Below are 23,795 nucleotides of genomic sequence, written 5' to 3'. Positions count from 1 at the left end.
GTATTTTGTATATCGGATTGACATCGGTACGATATTGCGTTTTCTGTTGAATTGAAAATCATGCAGCAAATAATTCTACATTTTGATATGAATTTCTAAAATAATCATAGTTGAGTTTGGAAATGATATGTGGTTTGTTATTAAATTCAATATTTATGTTTTGACTACATAAAAATCACTCTTTAAACGAAAAGCTTGAAAATATTCACTGCAGTCCTACAATTAACAGATAAAGCGCCAAAAAGAAAAGCTAACAAAGGAAGGTGATGAAAAGCATGTTTTATTAATGTAATGTTGATTCAACAAATCTGTAAACGCTGTTAATAATTTGATTTTTACACTTAGAATTATTGGAAAAACACAATTTATCTGCTTGTCTCTTTTTTAGATGTAAAATTATGTTTGAAAATATTTGTCACATGATTTCGCGGCATGCATTATCATAGTTGTGATTGTCATTTGCACATTTAAGTTAAAATATATGTCTTTATTATCTAATTTTGTAAAATAATTATCTTTTATTTTGTATTTTTGCAGGTTGTGCCAAGTGCTTGCTGCTAGATGTCATCAACATGCTAGCATTAGGATGATACCTGGTCGATATAGGATTCAGTTGGCTGACATCGCACCGCTATTGTTTTGATGTAGGCCCGATGTCGGCAAGAAATATCGGGCCTATATCGTTAAGATGTCGGCCCGATATTGTTCTGCCGATGTCGGGCCAACATCATTCCTATTTGCAGCCGAGGTTAAAGCCGACATCGGGCCGTCATAGAAAACCATGTCGGTTTGATGTCGGGCCGATATAAAATGTTGGCTGGGACAAGGTTAAAAAAGATATAACGATAATGTACTCTACAACTTTGTAGTCAATTATCGTTTACTTAATGTGTGTCTGCTATGTATTTATGCATGTTCGTAAATAAATGCTGTTTCTTTCCATCAGTAATATGTTGAAGTACATAAAAGACCCGGGCCTTGATGAACGAAATAAATGCAAAAAAAAAGAGCATGAAATTGATGAATAGTTCTAAATGTATTGATAATGTTTAATACATATTGGTTTCACCAGTCAACTCATTTACATTTCGTGAAATTACATACCATATAATAATTTGTACATATAACATAATTATTAAATGACCCTTTTGGATAATAACGTCTTAAGATATAAACTGGTAAGCAAAACAAAACAAAACAATCAAACAAAAGTAGTGCAAACCTTGACGGTTTTGTATTCTGACTGCGCATGTGCGTAAAGGTAAGATATAAAATAGAGTTAAACTAGCCGAATGTTTAGAGTAAACAGTTTAGCCGTGCTGATAAAAGCGTGCAAGGATATTATATCATAATTATGTAGACGAACAAATGATGTTCATTTTCATTATGGATATACTTATTGTCAAACGTTGAGATCAATTTATATGTAGTTCAAAATGAGACAGCTAAAAGTCGCGTTAATTCTATTACTGTTTGAGATAACTCTGGGCACTAATTTTGTTACAGGTTTGTAACTACTATTCTATTTCGATTATATTTCATTAAAACTATTTTCTTGTTTCAAATATTTCAATTAATTATTGCTTTTAATCTTTCATTAAATCTATCATCTATCATATACATTAAAATTTAATCAAAAATGTCAGCTAAGGCGAATATTCAATTTAAAAATTTCTTTGAATAATTCTGACTGTGAATTTTAAGAAACAACAATAGCTCGTTTGCCGAAAACAATTCACTTAGTAACGTTCTTCTTCTTAAAAAATGATTTTCATCTCAGACGGAGAAGGGGATATTTTGAAGCATAAATGATATTGTTATTTTCAATGAAAAAAAAAATTACCATTAAAATGCAAAACTCATCTAACAAATTAAAAACATAAAATAAAATAACTTTTGCGTAAAAGAAAATGACAATTTCACAAGATGGAATAAATGTTGCACACCACGTTTTGCCTTTTTGTTCACAATAATTGCACTGTATTAATAAACACAATGACAAGTAGGATTAGATATTTCTTAACTTGCAATTATTTCAATTCATGCCTTCAACATCTGCCAACGTTCAGTGCTCTTTGATGTCTAGAACTCTTATGTTTAAAAGTAGACTAATTCTTACAGTGTCATTTCAGTATTTCTAAGATTGAAATGAACGATACTTTTATTTTATTACACTATTACGGAGGAAAAATAACTTGAGGCAATCATGGTGATTATTTTCCTTGCTGTATCATTGTGTTTGAAAATATAAGTAGACTATATTTTGTACAGTAGTTTAAACATGTATTTAAATGATAATTAAAAATTGTAATACAGGAGTAATTTTTTTAATTTCTTATTATTCTGGTTAGTTTTGAACACTCAGATACATCATTATGAATTAGTGATTTTAACAATAAAAGATATATATACAAAAAATATGATTTTGTATAAAATGTAATTCTTTTGAATGTTCTCATTTTATTCACTTTTGCAACATTGAAACATGATTTTGCGCCAGAAAAGTAAAATTATAAAAAATCAGTCATAATATTTGTATCAATTGGATAAAAATAGAATTTCGAGGCAATTAGATGTTTGAATAATGAATTCCGTGCATTTAGTTCAATAAGTCTGCAAATTATTATGCCGATACAAGCTTTCAAACGTGTAAATATAAAATACCATGCGTGTTTTCGAGATTATGGTTAAATAACATATTTTTATATACCTGGAATATTTTCAATGAAAGTATTCTCAGAAAAAGACAATTATTTTACAAACATAAACAAAATGAATTTTATCATCATTACGCAAAAATGGTATAACTTGTACCTTTAATCAAACCAAAGGATTTCCTGTTTGCGATAAGTAGATAACTAAAGACAAGAAGACTGTCCTTGATATATTATACACAAAGCTGTATAAACGTAATGTGTAAGGCACAAAAGTAAAGTATTTCTTATCATAGATTTTTGAAAATGCATTTCATAATTACAGTAATACTTTATTTTGAGACTTGATTTTAATTTCTATTTACAAAAGATGTTACCTTATTGATAATAATGCATTTTGTTGTCAGCTGGACACTTAAGTTATAGTGATAACTAGACTTCTTGTAAATATAGATGACGTCCTTGTAATATCTTTTCTTTTGAATAAATAAAAAAAACCTAGTTAAACTGTAAGCCACCAGTAGTCTAAAAATTATAGATAAGGACATGGCATATTTAAGCTGAGACATTCGCATGAATGAATAGCTATATATCTTATGTTATCAATGCAATACTGAATTACAACTGATACATAAATCTACATTATCTGCTGTTCATCATTCATATGCTATTAAGATAGTGAAAGTTTTTCAGGAAAACGCATTATGTAAGCAAGTTGCAAGTGCAGTAATGAAATATACAGTTCATTATAAATCGATTATTTCACTGAAGATAAAAAAGTAATCAAATAGCTGTTCAAGAGAATTTAGAAGGTTATATAACAATCAGAACTCTTCAATTTTTGAGATAAGAAATTCAATTCACCGATAAACATAATTTTCAATTATGACAAGTGTCGAAATGTTAGAAATTTATTATTTCTCAAGTTCTTCACTAAAAATGTGCAAAAATATTGTTTTATTGCTGATTAATGTGCTATATTGCTGCTATATTGCTGCTATCAGAACAAAATGTTCATAAACTGGGATTATCATTCGTGGGTACTTTGATATTGTATGACTAAATTATCTTGCAAATTTATCTTGCAAACTTTGTAACCATTTTAACTTGTTGTTTAAGTATATTGTTTCTCGAATACATTTGGTACCGATACATTATTTAATAGATCAATATGATATGACATTTGAGCCGCGTCACGACAAAACCAACATTATGGGTTTGCGACCAACATGGATCCATCTGCAAATTATTATGCCATAATTATTATTATCTACCATCCATGCTGGTCGCTTACCAACACTATAACAAGTAGAGAAATTGATAGCGAACAGCATGGATCCTGATCAGACTGCGTGGATGCGCAGGCTGGTCTGGATCCATGCTGATCGCAAACCCATTATTTTGGTTTTGTCGTGACGCGACTCATTTATTTTTGGTTAAGTAGAATTAAAGACAGACATACACAAATATTATAATTTATTCAACATAAATCATTACTATTAATTATTAATCGACCATTAATGATTATTATGAACTTTAAATATTACAATATATTGGGGGATTAATCATATATATCGTAAAAAACAATTAATTTTCAATTTATAATCTTTACAATCATCGTTGATCCTATTAATTATTATCGATTATTGAAACAATATGACATCGAAATAATACGCTAAGAAATAGATTACATGGCTGACTCGTGCAAAGGATATGCTGAATTATCTTTTCTAGTAGTAAAATCAGTTAAAAGATTCAATATAAATAATTGTATTAATATTTTAGACGTTTGATATATTATACGTGTGCGCAGCCGGTTTTAATCACTCATATTCAGTTGTGACTTTATACAAACACTCTATATAAGATAAAATTTAAACAGCATGTATTTGTTTACTACTTAATTTCATTGAAACTTGCACCTTAAAAAACTACATTTCCACACTGTCTTAAGAACAGTAATTGATTTGAATTGATAACCCTGGTATTGTGATCTCGACTAGCAAAATGATTACGGTTTCTTTTTCCAAATTGTCTTGAATGTATCATCGTGTCTAATCAAACGATTTTTCAAGTTACATTTTAATATAGCATATCTCTCAAAGTATAAATCGAATCTTATATTTATAATACTTTCTATATTAGCACTATTTTAATAATCGTTTAAACGAATGCAGCGTAATTTCTGACTGATTGTTTACATATGAGCGTCGTCTATGACAACTAAGCACATCATAGCTCGGTTTGCGCGAGCCCGACATGAATCCAAGACCATGCCTTCGGCATCCGGCCAACGTCTTGTTAGGATTCTGCCTGTTGTCGCTATAAAGTCTATAACAAGTAGCGACGTGATAGTAACACATGGTTGCCCTGATCAGACTGCGCAGGAAATAGCGCAGGCTATGAGAATCTGTATTACCATGCTGTCGCTTAAACATTGATCGTTGGTTTTGAGTGACGCGCTTCAAATATTTAATATTTGGAGTACTTGTATTAATTGTCATTTGACATTTAACGTGTATTAATGACAAGTTTGATATTATTGTATTTCATTCCAATAAATAAGACTTTGTCTAGACATTTAATATGTTATTACATATTATAGAATCTTCTACGAAGTTATTTGTTTTATCTGACATAAAGTCAAAATTCGTTTCACAACCAGACAGAGGTATCATTATTTTACATAACTCATGATATTATCAACCAGAAACTGTGATAAGAGATAGCTATTGAGAATTTAGAAAATGCAGTTTAAACGGCATCGTTTGCTCAGAAATATTATTATGATATATCTTTTTATTTAGTTTTGTTCAAAATATTGAAGGTCAAAATATTTCTTTTTCTAAGGCATTGACAATTACTAAAACTTTGCAAACATGATTTTATTTTACTAATCATCAAGAGAAAAATGTAAGATTTTTATCTTAAACAATTATAAAGAATCTGTTTAGGATAAGCTAATAACGAGAAGATATTTACAAAACTGTATAGATGTAATGTGTAAGGCACTATAGAAAATCATTAACTATTCATCAATTTTGAAAGGTTTACTTTCATAATAACAGAATTATTTAAGCCGCGTCATGACAAAACCAACAGTGCTTTTGCGACTAGCATGGATCCAGACCAGCCTGCGCATCCGCGCAGTCTGATCAGGATCCATGCTGTTCGCTTACAAACTCTATTACAAGTAGAGAAATTGATAGCGAACAACATGGATCCTGATCAGACTGCGCGGATGCGCAGGCTGGTCTGGATTCATGCTGGTCGCAAACCCATTATGTTGGTTTTGTCATGACGCGGCTCATTTTATTTTGAGTCTCGATCTAAATTTTAATTTACAAAAAGTTACCTTACTCGAAATGATGCATTTTGTTGTCAGCTAGACGCTAGGTCATTGTGATATCTAGCATTCTTGTAAATAGAAATAACATCCTTGAACTTTTCTTTAATCTGGATTTTAAAAAAGTAAACATCCTGGATAAACTGCAAGCCGTGATAAGCTCTATAAATTCAAGACAAGGACACGGCATGTTTTAGCTGAGACATATTGACATTTTGAAATTACCATTTGCATGATTGCTCCTCCTGCAGAATAGCTATATGTTTTATGTTTTTAATGCAATGCTGGGTTATATCTGGGGAAAACATCTACATTATCCCCTGTTGATCATTCATACGCTTTTGAAATACTCAAAGTTTTCAGCAAAACGCAAAATATCAGCAATTTGCAAGTGGATAAAATATACAGTTCTTTATATATCGATTATTTCACTGAAGATATATAAGTAATCAAAAAGCTGTTCAAGTAAATTTAAATGTTTATATATCAAACAGACCTCTTCAACTTTTTAGATAAGCAATTCAATTCACAGATAAACATCTTTTTCAATTATGACAAGTGTCGAACTGTTGAAAGTTTGTTATTTCTCACGTTCCTTACCTCACAGGCATGCCAAACATTGTTTTATTGCTGATTAATGCAATGTTTTCTGTTATCATCAGAATAAAATGTTTATAAAATTAGGTCTGAAACATGGTTAACTTTATCATCAATCCGAACTTTGGTATCATATGAGCCTTTATATTGCAAATTTTGTAACCATTTCTTTCTTGTAGTTAATATAACATAATGTCATATACACAGTCCATAACGGCAGTTTAGGCGTACTAAAGATATTTCATTTGTATGCTAAATGCAAACAAAAGCAATTAATGAAAGCAATAATAATTATTTTGTTAGATTTTGGCTGACTGTTGCACACTGGTCAGCAGAAAAGTAGTGCCGACCAAGAACAGACTCATTTTATTTATAGTTCATCAATTAAACTGTTTTATCAAATGTGAAACTTTGGCTCATTTTCGGGGATTTTATTACAATATTAATTTAGTATTTAATTTATCATAATATAGTCTTAATGGTTGATAAATGTTCGGACTACAGATTGTTATCAATTTCACTGTAATTTATATCTCTTTGCAATATATTTTGACATACAAAGGCATTATTTGATTTAATCTTAATCATATGAGGGGGCACTTAAGATTATTTTATTCAAGTTTCGTAAGACCAATGTTGACTTTTGATTACAACCTTGGCACTGTGTACCCGACTGGCTCGCTGATTTATATTTTCAATTTCCGTTTTTTTCTATTTTTCATAAATGTATCAGCATATTTTGACAGATTGGGTAACATTTTATGAGGGTCTTTAAAGTATCTGTAGTATTTACATTACTAGATAATTAGCCGCATTTACTCCTATTTAAATTTACAAGCGGTATAATTGATAATGGTATGTAAATATCTAATTTGAAAGAAAATGTGATGTTAAGGTCAGTTTGACAGTTACATTAAATCAGATTGTGTTGTTAATGATAATTTATATGTTTATGATTAATTGTATTTTATATCATTAAACTATCTATTATCTAGACGTGTAATATATAATATTTCATAAAATAAACTCCTTAATAATGATTTCGTTTTATTTTACAGTCAAAATGCGTTTCACAAACAGACAGAGTTATCATTATTTTACATAAATTATGATTTTATCAACCAGAAACTAAGATAATGAATAGCAATTGAGGACTTAGAAAGTGCACTTTAAGCGGCATCGTTTTGTCAGAAATATAATGATGATGTATTTTTTAATTAAGTTTTCTTCAAAATGTTAAAGTTCTAAATATTTTCTGTTTTAAGACATTGACAATTATTTTGCAAACATGATTTTACTTTAATTATCATCAACAAAAATGTAAGAGTTATATCTCAAACACTCCAAATTTTTTGTTTACGATTAGCTAATAACTTAAGAACTTAAGACGAGAAGATGTTTACAAAGCTGTATATACGCAATGTGTAAAGCACTAAAGAAAATTATTTTCTTTTCATCGATTTTTTAAAGGTTTACTTCAAATAACAAGTATTTCATTTTGAGACTCAATCTAAATTTTAATTTACAAAATATATTACCTTACTCGAAATAATGCATTTGTTGTCAGCTAGACGCTAGGTTGTTGTGCTAACTAGACTTGTTGTAAACGGAGATGACATCCTTGAACTTTCCTTTCATCCGGAATTAAAAATAAACATCCTGGATAAACTGCAAGCCGTCAGAAGCCCCAAGTACACGGCATGTTTTAGCTGAGACATATTGACATTTTGAAATTACCATATTCTGCAAAATAACTATATGTCTTATGTTATCAATGTAATACGGGATTTTATCTGGGGAAAATATCTACATGATCGCTGTTGATCATTCATATACTTTTGAAATAGTAAAAGTTTTTCTTGTCAGTAATTTGTAAGTGGAGAAATAAAATATACACTTCATTATAAATCGATCTATATTTATTGAAGATAAATTAGTCATCAAAAAGCTGTTCAAGTAAATTTAAATGTTTATATATCAAAACAGACCTCTTCAACTTTTTAGATAAGCAATTCAATTCACAGATAAACATCTTTTTCATTATGAACTGTTGAAAGTTTGTTATTTCTCACGTTCTCACGTTCCTTACCTCACAGGCATGTCAAATATTGTTTTATTGCTGATTAATGCAATATTTACTGTTATCATCAGAATAAAATGTTTATAAAATTAGGTCTGAAACATGGTTAACTTTATCATAAATCCGAACTTTGGTATCATATGAGCCTTTAAATTGCAAACTTTGTAACCATTTTTTTCTTGTAGTTAATATAACATAATGCCATATGCACATTCCTTAACGTCAGTTTAGGCGGATTAAAGATATTTCATTTGTATGCTAAAGCAATAGTACTTATTTTGTTAGATTTTGGCTGACTGGTGCACGCTGATCAGCAGAAAAGTAGTGCCGACCAAGGACAGACTCATTAAAACCAAAGATTTGGCTTTCATAGTTCATCAATTAAACTGTTTCAGTATCAGAAGGGAAACTTTGGCTCATTTTCGGGGATTTTATTACAACATCAATTTTGTATTTAATTTATCATAATATAGTCTTAACTGTTGATAAATGTTGTGTGTGACTACAGATTGTTATCAATTTCGCTGTAATTTATATCTCTTTGCAATATATTTTGACATACAGAGACATTATTTGATTTAGTCTTAATCATATGAATGAACACTTGAGATAACTTCATTCAAATTTCGTAAAATAAAAAGAGTGTACGGCCAATATTGACTTTGACCTTGGCATTGTGTACCCGACTAGCTCGCTGATTTATATTTTCAATTTCCGTTTTTTATTCATAATTGTATCATCGTTTTATGACAGATTGGGTTACATTTTATGAGGGTCTTTAAAGTATCTGTAGTATTTACATTACTAGGTAATTAGCCGCATTTACTCCTATTTACATTTACAAGCGGTATATTCAATAATGGTATATTAATATTTAATTTGTAGAAAATAGAATTTGTGTTAAGGTCAGTTCGACAGTTACATTAATCAGATTGTATGGGCATGATAATTTATATTTTTATTATTTATTGTATTCTTTACAAATAAACTATCTATTATCTAGACGTGAAGTATATTATTTCATGTAATAAACTCCTTAACAATGATTTCGTTTTATTTCACATACAGTCATAATTCGTTTCAAAACCAGACAGAGGTGTCATAATTTATCATATCTCATGATTTTAGCAACCAAACACTGTGATAATATTTAAAAAAAATTAAAGAGCTATGTTATTCAAAAGTAGTTTGTAGTGATTGTGCAAAAAAGTATTAGAATGTTTTTATCTCAGATATAATATAACGAATTTTTAACATTTCTCTCTTGCGCTTATGTTTTTTATTTAAAATGCAGGTGGTCATAAGCCTTTTTGTTTACTTTGTGGTAAGATTGGGCAATTTGAAGATGTTACTTCTGATAAGCTGGAATAGTTCAAAACATATCAGACAGATGTATATTCGTCTGCAAGAGATATGTAACTTTTTGTAAATTACGAACAAAGTGTACTTTAAATGTATGTAAGTACAAGCTATTTAGAAATATACTTCATAAATAACCATACGTTATTTTAGCATATCACCTGCATATACGTATTTTGATATAGGAAAGGAAGAGCTTTTGGACAAGCGTTTGTTGTACTATGAGCCATTACATTACGATATAGATGACCTTCATCTTTTACATACAAAAAGCGGCAAGTCAGGAGGTTTAATCCGGATTAAATTGAATGCGTTTAAAAGGTGTGTGCTTTGTACTAGTATGTTTATTTATTAAAATTTGAATGCTTAACTAAATTATTGACATAAATTTCTATAAATGACCATGTTCATAAATAGTTCATTATCAAATTGTTTTGAGGTAAATGTCAAATATGCAGTTATGACAATACATTTGGGTCTTTTTATGCGTGACATAAGCGGCAAGATATTTACATGCTTTAATGCAGCAACTCGGGATTGACAAAAATGAGAGTATTATTCATCGTTTTACGAGTATGCTTTAAAAAATGTACGTAATATGTCAAAACCTGCATCATTTGAGAACAGTGTTTTATGATTAACCCTTCTTTAATTGCTAAGACGACGCATGTCATATGAACTCATGATTGGTAGTTTGTGAGACAGCACTAGCATAGGCTGTTAGATGTGATATAAGGAATTATAATACATTATACTATTCTATCGTTTTGCATGATTAAACACAAAAAATATCCAAACGAAAACAATAAAGCAGTCTCAACTAAAGGCATTAATGCACGCAATATTCTTAACTTATATTATAACGTTTTTCAGGAGCTTCTCCCTTGAATTGAGAAGAAGTGTACAGTCAACATCAAACATTATTCTGCATCACAAAAAGAATACCACCACGCCAGATCTGTCATTTGTTTATACTGGAAAGGATACAGGTTGGTATCAGTGTACAATTAAAATGTTATCAACAGAAAGATGTATTCTGTGAATAAATTATATTGTATAGTTAAAAAAGCGGTTCCAATATTTGTGTGTATTTTAAAAAAAAATATTATCACCAACAAACAGTTGATAAATCAAACGTGTATGCAATGCTCAAAGACATAAACGCACGTTTTGCTGATAACACATGAAAAGGACGTCTGTATGTTTTCGCTTTGATGGAAAAAAACGCCCAATATGTGCATGAATGGTTGTTGACAATTTAACGTCTTGATTATATTAAATCTCTTGCTAATCAAGTAAAGGCAGGTATAATACTTTATTGGCAAAACACATAATATGTTCATCGCTATGTTACTTTAATACAATGCCTATTATCTTGTAAACATTTATTTGATGATTTCAGTAACACGTATCTTCAGTATGTCGACATAATAGACAATCCTTTTTTCAACTTTATTGACATTTTCAATGCCCCGAATGAAAATTGAGCAGATCTGTTATGCATGGTTAAAATGAAATTAAACTAAATTTCAAAACAAAAAATATCTGAAAACTTAAGGATAAACTTTGTAGGAAAATGTCTTTTGTAATTAAATATAGCCATCACGGTTTTATTTTCTTTTAAATAATCTTAATAACAGTCATTTTACAATAACATTTATATAGAAGTTTATACCGGATGACACTGGATGATATTTCACACCCAGAGTCGTGTATATGATCAAACTAAATTTATTAATTAGTGTAGCCAAATGCATTTTCAGGCTAATTTCATACAGTTTGATTCAAACATTAATTATAAAAAGTTTCACTTTTATTATAGGTAGTAAATAAATACGCATTTTTACTTGAAATCGCTATGGTAAGTTATTAATTAACGTCCGATACCATTGCTTACACTATCCTTTTATTTAACCGATAGGTAGCTGCTGTTGACAAAAAAGTGACCTCATACTTTTAACGATTAAAGTTTCAAGTTTGAAAACCCCCATTGATGCAAAGAATTTTTCATGCAGTTTAAATTCCAACATTGCATTTAATCTCTACAGAAAAATAGCTAGAGTTTTTGAAATCGTGTTAAACTTACAGCTCAAATGTCAGAAAAAGTTATCATTTTGATTTGTGGTAAATATACGCTTATCATAATGATATATTCAACCATGATCTACAATATAAAAATAGCAACACGCTCATATATCATTTTATGAAAAAATATGTATTGCAATGATAGGAAATAATCCCAAGAGTTACCAGACAGATTACAAACGAAGAAATGTTGCTTGAACTTGATAAATGAAAAAAAGACCCCCCCCATAAATTGCCTGTTTTAATGGCAATTTGACAGGTTATCACTCTGCTTATCGCATCTTATAATATGTGCTGTTAAAAATAAAATTAAAATAAAATTGCATGTGCATTTATCTGATGTTGAGAACCGATTATAATTTTTGGAATTCTTTTCACTTATTGTTTATATTAGGGGTAGGGTTTTATTTTTTGATATAATTGATGAATGCAATTTCATAGCAAATAAATTTCAAATCAAAGCAAAACATACAAGCTATTTATTCACCAATACAAAATATATTTATGTGTTTTCTGGAGTTCCTTATTTACGGTGTTGTTACATTATTATCCTTGAATAAACAAAATCAATCAAACAAGGCTTGTGATATTTTGATTTTAATTCCTTAACTTGACTGTACGATTAAATAATCTTTATTTTAAATCTACATTATCTGAGAATTATTCTTTGTATAGTTTCAATGAAAAACAATAGGTTTTGTCATATGTGTGCTTTGTTCATACTTTCAAAGTTTTTTTCATTTAATAACATCTCGTGTTTACAGATTATCCTGAGAGTGAAGCAAAAATAGCTGTGATCAATGGAACATTGCAAGGAAAACTAATTCATCCTAGAGAAACCATTTATCACATTGCTCCAAGTTCCTGGTTGTTCAAACAGCCAACACCATTTCATACAGTGATATACTCTGAAAAAGACTATGTATGGTAATAATTTTATAACCATTATAACAATTATTCACAAACGTCTTTTTGCTGTGTATCATATATACACCATTTACGAATACTCGTAATAAGAATTGTTCGATGGTCAGTAGAAGAATTGGACAAGCACGTTAACAAAATAAATGATATACAACTTCTCCCAGATCAGTGTAAATTATGTTTAAAAGACGAAGATACACATTGTATCCCTATTGAAATAACCCTTTTTATTTGGAATGGCAGGACGTCTCATACAGGTCTTTCTTAAATGTTATTTATTTATGAATTGATAGAATCATTTATAGACATTTATTCGGTCTATTCTAAACAGATCTGAATCAACTCTAAAGACTTGTATGATAAATAAATTTTATTTCAGCAAGTCTTTCTATCTGGAAAAAAATGTGATATTTGTATTTGCATTCCGTAAAAAAATGCACTTTCCGAGATTACCCCTTTGGAAAGAAACCCCAACTATTTTTGTCTTATTTTTCAGGAATCATACTTTCCATTCTGACACGGTACGGCATGCAGGGAGCAAGGCACAGGTTAATAACCATCTATATCTTTTTTAAGGCTTCAATGAGCATATTATCTTTTATTAATAATCTGCATATTAGATGACATAAACATTTACAAGATTCGTTCTTTCACCACCAGCATTAGCTAAATTGGGTTATCATTAAAACTACTTATACTGTAAAAAATATCCGCTATTATGTTGATCTTTAGATTTTTTTAAAACAAAACGTTTCGTCTCTATTACTATTAAACCTTGTTCACCATATATAATTACGACGATTATTTTTTTTAAGTTAAAGAATAAAAAACCTTTAGGCAGACGGAAAAGAGATTTACTCCCTCCATCTAATGGACAAGATCATCACGTATGCACGGTTAAATTAACAACTGATACAACTGTGTGGAGATACTTCATGAATTTGAATAAGGTAAATTTGTTTTTTTGGACATTTGTTATTACTGTTTTATGTTGTATGTTCCCATATTAAAAATGTTTTACTAGAAATATGTTTGTATTTCATAAAACTTATGGTTTCTAAGGTATTATGCTGTAATATTTCCAGAGGCAATTTGTAGAGGACGAAAATGACAAATATAAGTTGTATCGGATGAGAAGTCATATTCGTTGATTATGAAAACTCATACTTAATTTTACTAAATAGCATTATTCTTATTTTTCGACTTCTCCATATACGAACGATTCTTTTATTTTACCCTTGGATGGACTCTTACTAATACATGAAGTTTCTATTCCGATAGAATAAATGAATGTGTAAAATTATGAAAAATATTAATTGTTCATTATTTGACAACATGGTCTTATTTTACATGTACTTTTTATTTTACAGAACGAGGATAAAAGCCACTATGATATTTTGTTCATGTTGGAGAATCACGTGTCTGAAGCAAATAAAGTCTTCAGAAATACAGAATTTACCTTGAATAAAGGTCAAGATACAGAGGAAAGATTGAAAGGAATTCAGTTTGAAATTAGAAAGATAAAGGTAAATCATATCAAAATTATTTTCATTAAATTTCATTCAATTAACATAAATATACATCTTTTAGAAGTAATATTAGTAATATTACAGATAAATAATTTTACAAATATTTTAATATAATGTCTATTCCAGCAGTTTTTGTGTAATGCTATAATATAACATAATTGTATTAAGTAATGTAATAATAAAGCATAAGTATATTACATAAATTCAATTAGAAAATTAAAGCTCTTTAATCACCGACTTTGCTATTCCTGCCATGTTGTAGCGACAATTGAAATGGTAATAAGTATTGTTAACCCAGATATTAAATTAAATGGACCATATAAGAATATATTAAGTCTATTTTCCCACCTATTAATTGTGAACAGATTATGACAGATATGGACTGCGAGGATAATAACACATCTGTTTTATGCCGTGACGACCTAAAAGGACAAGTGCTGCTCAACAAGTTTGCTGATGAAGAAGAAGAAGAAAGTCTATCTGATTACGATTATTACTATAATCATGATTTACACGATGCTGATTACCAAGGAGGTAGGTGTGCTATGCAGGAAATCGGTGATCTTGTGGTTCTTAGTCATGGAATTGTGGGTTCTGTCCTCTGGGACTACGGCAATGTAGCCTCATATGGCACCTGTACTCGTAGCTTCGAGAAAATTGATTCGAGACTGGTCCAAAATAACCGACAAGCCTTTTCAACGTCACGGTAAAATTAGATGAAGTTTAAAGGAATCATAGTAAATTCTGCTTTATTGACAAATTCAGTATATTTATGAACATTTATTCTTTTTATCTTGACAGCTTTGGAAATGTTTTGTCAAGTTTGCAAATCTGTAACACCTAAGCGTATTGCTGAAGTTTTGTTCACTTTATAACGATATTTTCCTTCTTTTTTAGCAGATGCTGAATACAAAGTCTACGAATATCCAACAACTGAATCAAAGTATTGTTTGTCTTTCCTTATCACAGCTAGAGTCTTGTATATCAACGAAAGTCCGCTTCTTGGTTTAGCTTTCCATGCATCAAAAGGTACGAACCCTATTTTGACAACAGAGACTGTTTGAACGTCAAGTAGTCTTTTCTTGTAACACGAGATCAGAAATTAATAGTGAAAGTCTATTCATGAGTTATATTTTTTTTATGGAATTCACCGAAAACGGGTGTTTCGACATAACTTAATTGAATGTTCACACGTTCTCTTAAATCGATTTTGTTTTGTTTCCCGAATAATTATATGGTCTCAATGTCTACAGCTGATATAATTGCACCATCAATATTATTTACAGACAAAGATGGGGGAATATGTTCAAACCAAAACAATGGATTCATCACATTATTTCAAGAAACTACACAAGCATTACCAGCAATGGTTACACAGTTGGTGTTTACACACGAAGTTGCGCATGCATTTGGCGCACTAGTAAGTAACAGGTCTTAAAAATAATAGTTGACATTATTGTGAAATATCTTACTTAGGATTTCTGTGATAAAAATTAAGTAAACGCTACACAAGGCAATTTTTCGAAATTTTTACTTAACTGAAGGCGACACCTATATACATCACAATACGATTCATAGAATACAAATTGTCTGCAATATGCCTGTATCAATGCATTCATTATAACAAATATATTTAATTGAGCGTAGTGTATATAAATGCCTTTTTTCTTTTAAGCACGACAGTATGCAAGAATGTGCAGACTTTAATCTGGAAGAGGAACCAGCTGATGGATTTTACTTGATGCATAATGTCGCACAACGCGGGGACAAACCAAACCACCATAAACTATCACCTTGTAGTCTAAAATATATTTCTAAAGCTCTTTCAATGGACAAATCAACAACTTGTTTCACTGGTATGGATTGAATTATTCTTCATGTAGAGAAATTAGAAAAGGTCCTTTAAATGTCAGCTATTTAGCGTTACCTATTCCGATAGGTGGAGCAGATAACAGATGCAAATATTACGTTTATCCTATATAGTTATAGGTAAATAGTTATCGATTTGATACTTAAACAATATATTTCTTCAGATAGTGAGGTGTAAGTCTTCAGACATATATTTCAACAAGAAAAGAAATAGGTTACTAATTTAATACAATGTAATCAGTATTACATTTTATCAGGTAGTTAGTAACTAATCTTAAACTCTGACATGTAGTTCATCAGTGAGTTACCATTACAATATTTAGCCATATAATTAATTCACCAGGTAGTGAGTTACCATATTGTGGTAATGGTATAGTTGATGACGGGGAGGAGTGTGACTGTGGTAACGACTGTTACACTGGTAAAGATGATTGCTGTCATCCCCATAATGCAACTGAGGGTTTAAGATGTATGCTTAAAGCTGCGGCACAATGCAGGTATTTCATAAAGTATTGCTTATTGCTTTAAAAGGTTTAATGTAGGATTTATGATAAATTGGCAATGATAGTCAATTAAAAAAAATCAAAATAAGATCACAACTAAATTTATTAAATTAATGTGATAACCCTATTAAAATGGACTGATAATGCTCTTTTAACAATTTATTGAATCTTGCAATGCATTACAGACATTTTATTTTCATGACATATTAGTAAAATGCTTTAAAATTCATTTCATTTACGTATGTATGTCATGTATTTTTATTTAAATTTTATTTAGTAAATACTTTTATGGTTTACTTATACATGTTTTACGCATTTAAAAAGACACACCGACTTATGCAATGTGATCATATGAGCCCACATTTAAAACTGCTATACTTTAAATAATTTGTGAATTTAATAAACAAAACTACATTATTTTGTATTTTCAGTCCAAGTCAAGGACCATGTTGCGACAGCAGTACTTGTCAGTTTATAAATAAATCAGAGAATTTTGTGTGTCAGAACTCTAAACCATGTGTCGACGAATTATACTGCCAATATCCTTTTTTTATATAAGTGTGTACAATATCTAGATGCTTCTTAAACACATTTGGAAATTATAAATATCAACATCATATTACCCTAATGAGACATGATTTTTATTATGACCAAAACTGCTGATCATTGGATAAACCATACACTAAATAAAAATTAAAGCAAGTATTTCATTATTATTTTTATAATTTACATAAACGGCTTCTCGAAACAGGCTCATTTATTCCGTTTCACTTTTGTATAGCCGGGGTCTACACGTTTCACCTTGACAACTTTCTTAAATTAAAATAAATTCTTATATAATATTCAAGTTCCTTAACTTTTTCGTACTGGAGAGCTGTACGGCTCTAAGTGTCCAGCCCCACTTGAACATCAACAGCGAGAAGATGGTTTTATATGCAGCCGAAATGGACGTGTTTGTGACGCAGGGGTAAATCTACTATATACCCTAATGATAAATCATAATTGATACTTTTGGATCATTTATGTCCATGTGAATATTTTTTACGAGAGTCCGATATGATTATTTGACGAAAGAATTATTTAGATCACATTCTCATGTTGCATGATTGTATATTTCCAATGAAATATTACATCATAATAAACAGTTATTACTTAGTAATTACGTGTTAAGAAGTTGTACTGCAATCAAACCGAGTCTGCAATTTTCATGTAATTTTGTTGTGATCAATGCTTCCGAGGGATCACTATGTTTCCAGACTTTTTTTACTTTTGCTCGTAGAACTGTCATCAATTATTCAACTTCAAATTATTTGCCACATAATTAAAATCTAAATGTGCTTAATATCACATGATTAGGTTATATATGACTTCTTTCTTTAAATAAGATGACTGCATCGAAGATGTAGTTATCCATCTCATACATGTCAAAAGAAAAACACATCTTTTTTATTTACACATTTTTTTATTTATTTGTAGAGCTGTAATGCGTCGATATGTAAACTTATACATTGGCGAGAATGTTTGATTTCTAATGATAATGAAAACCTAACTGTTAAACAGAAAGAGGAGCTGTGTTACATTGGTTGTCGTAAGTTAATCTGTGACAGACTTTTTTTGCAATTTTGCAACTTGATCAGTAATTATAAAGACTGACTTTCAATCTAAGTCAGTCCTTACTGATAGTAAGGTTTATATAGGATACATGATATTATCGAAAACGGTTTGTGTTAACAAATTTCCTACTGATTATCAAAAATGGTTAAAATATTCTTTTAAAATTAACTGATAATTTAGGAGGAAAATACTTCGATATAACATAAATTTAGTGCAATGTATTTCGCATGTTGATTTACAAGTTTTAATAAATTGTTTTCTTTTTAAATGTATGTCTTTAAAATATGTGACAAGTTTCTTAAGACTATTTTCAACATTACAGGGAGACGGCGGTCTGATGAGTGTATCAGTTCACATGATATAGGCAAGGTAAAACAACATCCAGTGTTCTTGACCTTGTTATCAAACATTTCAAATGGATCAACAATGCTTCCTATACAGCTTCCAACAGGTGAGTAATATTTCTTATATTTACTCGTACATTACAAGTTTAAATAGTAAAATGATAATGAAGGTACGTTTTTTATGACATTGTCCTCCTGATTCGGCTTTTGTGCCATATTATGCATTTTGGTATGTGCTTTGCTGCATCTCGTTTCGGTGGTCTTGCGTGGTTGGTTTTTGTCTGGTACTGCGTTCTGTGAGCGTCCCTCTACCTTGTTGACCTTTGTTCTCATATTTTATCTGTTTTCAGTAAATAACCGTAGCGATCTATGAATAACATTGAGTTATTTGAGACATCCACAATGTTAAAAATAGAAAGTTTTTTTTACAGGCACACCTTGTAACAAGGAAACTGGCTATTGCGACGTACACAAACGGTGTCAAGTTGCTGGACCTGATACACCATTACCTAGAATGAAACATTGCCATCCTGGTACTAAATGTGAAGGGAACATTGTATCTATTTTACGGGTGAGTATGGCAACTACTTACCGGTGGTAACATTTTATGCTCACTCATTTAATGTTAAAAATAAATAGCAAGTGAACATCTCTGAAAGTATGAAAATAAGTTCTGTCTGCTATTTGACAACTGTCTGCGGTATGCAGATTCTTATTTTCTGAACTACTTCACTACTTTCAAAATTATATTTTATTTAGTTCAGCCTACATTCAAAGCAAACGCATATTTTTACTAAAGGACGAAACGCCACTGAAGGATATATTAACAACACCGTATGCATAAATCTGCAGATGATTTCTAAAGTCAAAAATCATCTCAAATTGTTGAGTTCCGTTTAAGTCGGAGGTAAAGGGCGATGGCATTAGCACGTACTTATCTTTATCCATATACACATGAGCAATAAATACGAGGCAGTATTTTTAGTTTTTCCGTTTCAGGTGATCTTAACGGTTTCTAGTTTACAATATTTGTTGTTCATAATGTATGCGTATTGATTTGTGGATAGTAGATGGGAGAATAAAAAAAATCAGATACAAATTTAACATGTTTATACCTCACCTTTGAAAGTTAAATTGTGATTTTTTGTCTTTTCAGCATTACTGGTGGGCTATCTTGCTAGCAGGTGTTGTATGTATATATCTGTTCTGCAAGCTATTCAAGGGTTTTTCAGTTCATACAAAAAGTAGCAATCGGCAAAAAGAATGCCAACGAAATCCCCGTAAAGAAGCACAACGGTTGGAGGATCAAGATGTCGAATATACTAAGAAAAGATTATTATCTACAGTTAAAACTGTTAGAGCATTTTTGAAGCAGACGTACACTAGACCTTATAACGGTAATTCTGAATTACAATCCGTTCGCGAAGAATTAGAAGCGTTAAACAACAATCCGTGAAGTGATGCCGAATCAGTTGAACTGTACTCCATATAGAGACCAATATATTTTTAAAATTCTGATCGGAGATTGGCCCAAGACAAATCTAACCTTATATGGTGAATATATTCGGTGCTCATCTGGATGCCTTTCCAATGGTTTGGTGAACGTTTCTTTCCCTTGTGGAGTTTAGAAAAAACATGAAATACACTCGCTCTATTATATATATTTCTCAATCTTCAAGTAATTTGTTTAATGAAGGACATCATCAGTAACGTATCTTAAAAGATATAAAATGGCAGTTATTCAAACGATATAGTATCTATATTCAAAAAACATACATACGGTAATGAATTGTGCTTAAATACAAGTGTAAACATATTTCATAATTGATTTTATATAATAATTGAAAAAAAGCACATATTATGAAGTGCTTTTATGCTCGGAACCCTTTTTTGAAACGAACAAATAAATTTTCCACAACCGACAGATATCGTGAAATCAGTCCTACTGGTTTATGACAGTGTTACTTCATATGACATCAGATCAGACGGAAGTTCAAATAAGCGATACATCTACCTTACAAAAAGCGAACATAAATGGTTTAACCAAATAGTATTGACAATTTTGTGTTAGAATGTACTGTGTATGAATGGTATGAAAATCCAAGATTAAAGTGTTGCCATTATACATTATATGATGAAAAGATGCATTTTGTATTTTTAGTCAGCTTCTTTGAATTACTAAACACTTTGTTTCATTTTGAGAGTTTTCAATATAACTTTGTTTTCAACGAATTACCTCAGTATTGTGTAATATTTTTATATTGTATTCATTGACGAGTGCATTTATTGTGCAACCATACAGTCCCATATTTTTGTAACTATATTGAAAGAATTCATACTATGTAATAATTAATATGATAGTATTTACTTAAGTCATAACACAAGTTAAGTTTAAAGTGCATAAATGTCTTTTAAAGTCTAATCATCAATATGCAGTATTTACCTCTACTGCGTTCAAAGTGTTTTAATTATTGCATCAGGGATTTTTAAAAGATTAAGAATTAAAGTCACAATTGTCATAACATTTGAAACTGCAATACTGTATGAGTGGTTGAGTTAGCGACGCGGAAATATTGGCAAATTTCGCGAATTGACGATAATCGCTAAAATTTCCTCTAGGGTAAATATCAACCAACCTGTCATTTAATTCTACTCTTGCACGATTCGCTAAGATTTCCTTACTCGAAATGTCTGGAATTTTAAATTCGCTACATACCACTAATACAGTATTGTTCCTCGGTTTCTTAGACACCTTTTAATAAACCTATCATTTCTTATCAATCAATATACGTAAGTGAGAACAATAAATCATCTATGCATGTTATGAACTTAAAAGATAGTAAAACAAAACAATTTTCTTACAATATGTGTATTAGAAAATCACCAAACTGTGTAATAAAGGCATTATATTGTTCATCTTTAAAATTGATTGTCCGAATATTAATGTAAGACACAACAAATACTAGACTTGAAGTTTGATCAATAATTGATTTGTGTATAATATACACATGTTCATATTTTGATATATATTTTTGCCAGCCTCACGCCAGACTATCCAAACTGGCAAGAGTGACTTAACTAACGTAATGACATTACGTTACGGTAGATTATACAATCTAAATGCTAGGAGGTGGGTATAAAAACAAAGACTCATTTCTTAATATATTAATTATGAAAAGATCTCATTGAAGAAGCTCGTTCGTACCTCATGTGATTCTTGTCCAGATCATACACAAGAAACAGACAAAGATAATTTTATAAGTATATGGTAACAAATGCAAGACATTAAGGTGCTCATTTTATTTCTGTACTTTTAATATGTTATCACTTATTTTGTGTTTTTGTGTAGTTATTCATATACTTAAAAACAGGTTATTTTCAACGATTTTTCTTTTTAAAAAACCCAGTTTTTTTCCAACGATTTTTCTTAAGATTGAGTACTCGCACATTTAAATATAACATTCTTCCTAATATTTCAATTTTTTCAATTGTAATATTTATTGTTTTATCATCGACAAATGTTCCATTTGTGTTCAATTAGAAATTGATCAACACATCTTAAAATTTAATACGATTGTTAAACTGTGTACAAATTATGCATTTTTATTTTATTTTAATAAAATGTTAAACGTTCAATATTATCTTTTCTTTGGGAACCATACGTTGTATTTTATGGAATGACAATCGTCATCGCCTATAACACATGTAGGTGAATTCATTTATATATTTTAATGATAATCTTAGAAATATATAAATGTAAAATTATGCGCAGAACAGGTGTTTGTCGACCATTAAAATACTAAATTACACCGCATCCAAACATTTCAGAATGCATTTATAAGATACGAATAAGAGGACATGCACAACTAGTTTATCTAATATTTGTTTGAAACGCATTCTTTTAGTTTCTACTTGGCACTAACAAGTATACAATGGAAACTCGTGGGAATGAAAATAAAATGAAACAAAATCACTTGTAGATAGTGGAAACAGGTTACTTCATTATTAATTGGAATGTTTGAATTTTTAAGAAACTTGGAAACAGCCTTCAACTTAACTCATGCGAATCGTTTAACATGCAAATAAATCAAACGTCAGATTTTTAACCTTGATAACCCAAATTGAAACATAGTCAGGAATTTGACAACTCTCATGCAGAACTTTATTCAACGATACGCTATTTATATCGTAGTACCTATGTTTGAAAACTTGCATGCTTCCACATGAGCCAAAATGTTTCAAGAAAAACAAGACTGAAAACAAAGATCTAATGTTATTAGGACAGTAAGTATAGTCGCTATATAAGAAATAATTTATATGTTACACTTCCACTGTGTGACTAATGTAGTAAGGGATTTTTTTTGCATATTCAGACATTTTTCTGTTTCTGTGTAGTGTCCGTACATTTCAAGTGCCGTTTGTAATGTGTAACTTATTTGCTCTGTTCACTTGACAATATTTTTCTTTGAAAATTTTAAACGCTTTTATGATAATAAGCATAAATTTAGGGACATACTGCTTCAAGAAATATTTACCTTAAAAAGGGGACGGTATACTTTGCAGACGACTTTGCAGACAAGTTAAACATAGAGGGATTTTGCAGACAAGTTAAATAAAGAAGGATTTTAGATTTTGCAGACAATATAGATTATATAGGGTGTGTCTATATTGTCTGCAAAATCTAAAATCCTTCTTTATTTAACTTGTCTGCAAAATCCCTCTATGTTTAACTTGTCTGCAAAGTTGTCCGCAAAGTATACCGACCCCTTAAAAAGCAATGTTTTTAAATCATTTTATAGTTAAACTACTTCTTTAGATGTTGTAATATGTTTTATAAATTAGAATTGTGTTTTGGTGACAATGTCTCATTCCAAAAATAAAAATAAAACTG

At 30.2% G+C, this 23,795-nt stretch overlaps 1 protein-coding gene across 2 annotated transcripts; it reads left to right on the top strand.

The window, feature by feature from the left end:
- Positions 1–1,300: 1,300 nt before the first annotated feature.
- Positions 1,301–22,540, top strand: LOC132732397 (disintegrin and metalloproteinase domain-containing protein 10-like). Of its 2 annotated transcripts, none has more exons than XM_060718810.1 (18): positions 1,301–1,506; positions 10,222–10,357; positions 10,910–11,025; positions 12,886–13,048; positions 13,542–13,593; positions 13,861–13,995; positions 14,416–14,571; positions 14,940–15,108; positions 15,475–15,603; positions 15,861–15,994; positions 16,250–16,430; positions 16,787–16,940; positions 17,378–17,485; positions 17,814–17,913; positions 18,423–18,534; positions 18,883–19,011; positions 19,336–19,475; positions 20,061–22,540. In XM_060718810.1, the coding sequence occupies exons 1-18, from the start codon at positions 1,437–1,439 to the stop codon at positions 20,358–20,360; spliced, it is 2,484 nt and encodes an 827-aa protein (XP_060574793.1). In that variant the 5' UTR covers positions 1,301–1,436; the 3' UTR covers positions 20,361–22,540. The 2 variants fall into 2 exon arrangements, with proteins under 2 accessions (XP_060574793.1, XP_060574792.1); XM_060718809.1 differs by having other exon boundaries at positions 15,472–15,603.
- The last annotated feature ends 1,255 nt before the right edge of the window (positions 22,541–23,795 follow it).

Source organism: Ruditapes philippinarum, unplaced genomic scaffold (assembly GCF_026571515.1).
Source record: "Ruditapes philippinarum isolate M1 unplaced genomic scaffold, ASM2657151v2 ctg3013_1_1_1_1, whole genome shotgun sequence".
NCBI lineage: Eukaryota > Metazoa > Mollusca > Bivalvia > Venerida > Veneridae > Ruditapes > Ruditapes philippinarum.
This window is presented reverse-complemented; position numbering and strand designations above follow the sequence as displayed.

Excerpts from the sequence above, each read along its gene's own strand:
- LOC132732397 (XM_060718809.1), top strand. The coding sequence starts at position 1,437 with ATGAGACAGCTAAAAGTCGCGTTAATTCTATTACTGTTTGAGATAACT. Across the intron at positions 1,507-10,221 it reads GGGCACTAATTTTGTTACAG|GAAAGGAAGAGCTTTTGGAC; the intron begins GTTTGTAACTAC and ends ATTTTGATATAG. Across the intron at positions 18,535-18,882 it reads GCTGTGTTACATTGGTTGTC|GGAGACGGCGGTCTGATGAG; the intron begins GTAAGTTAATCT and ends TCAACATTACAG.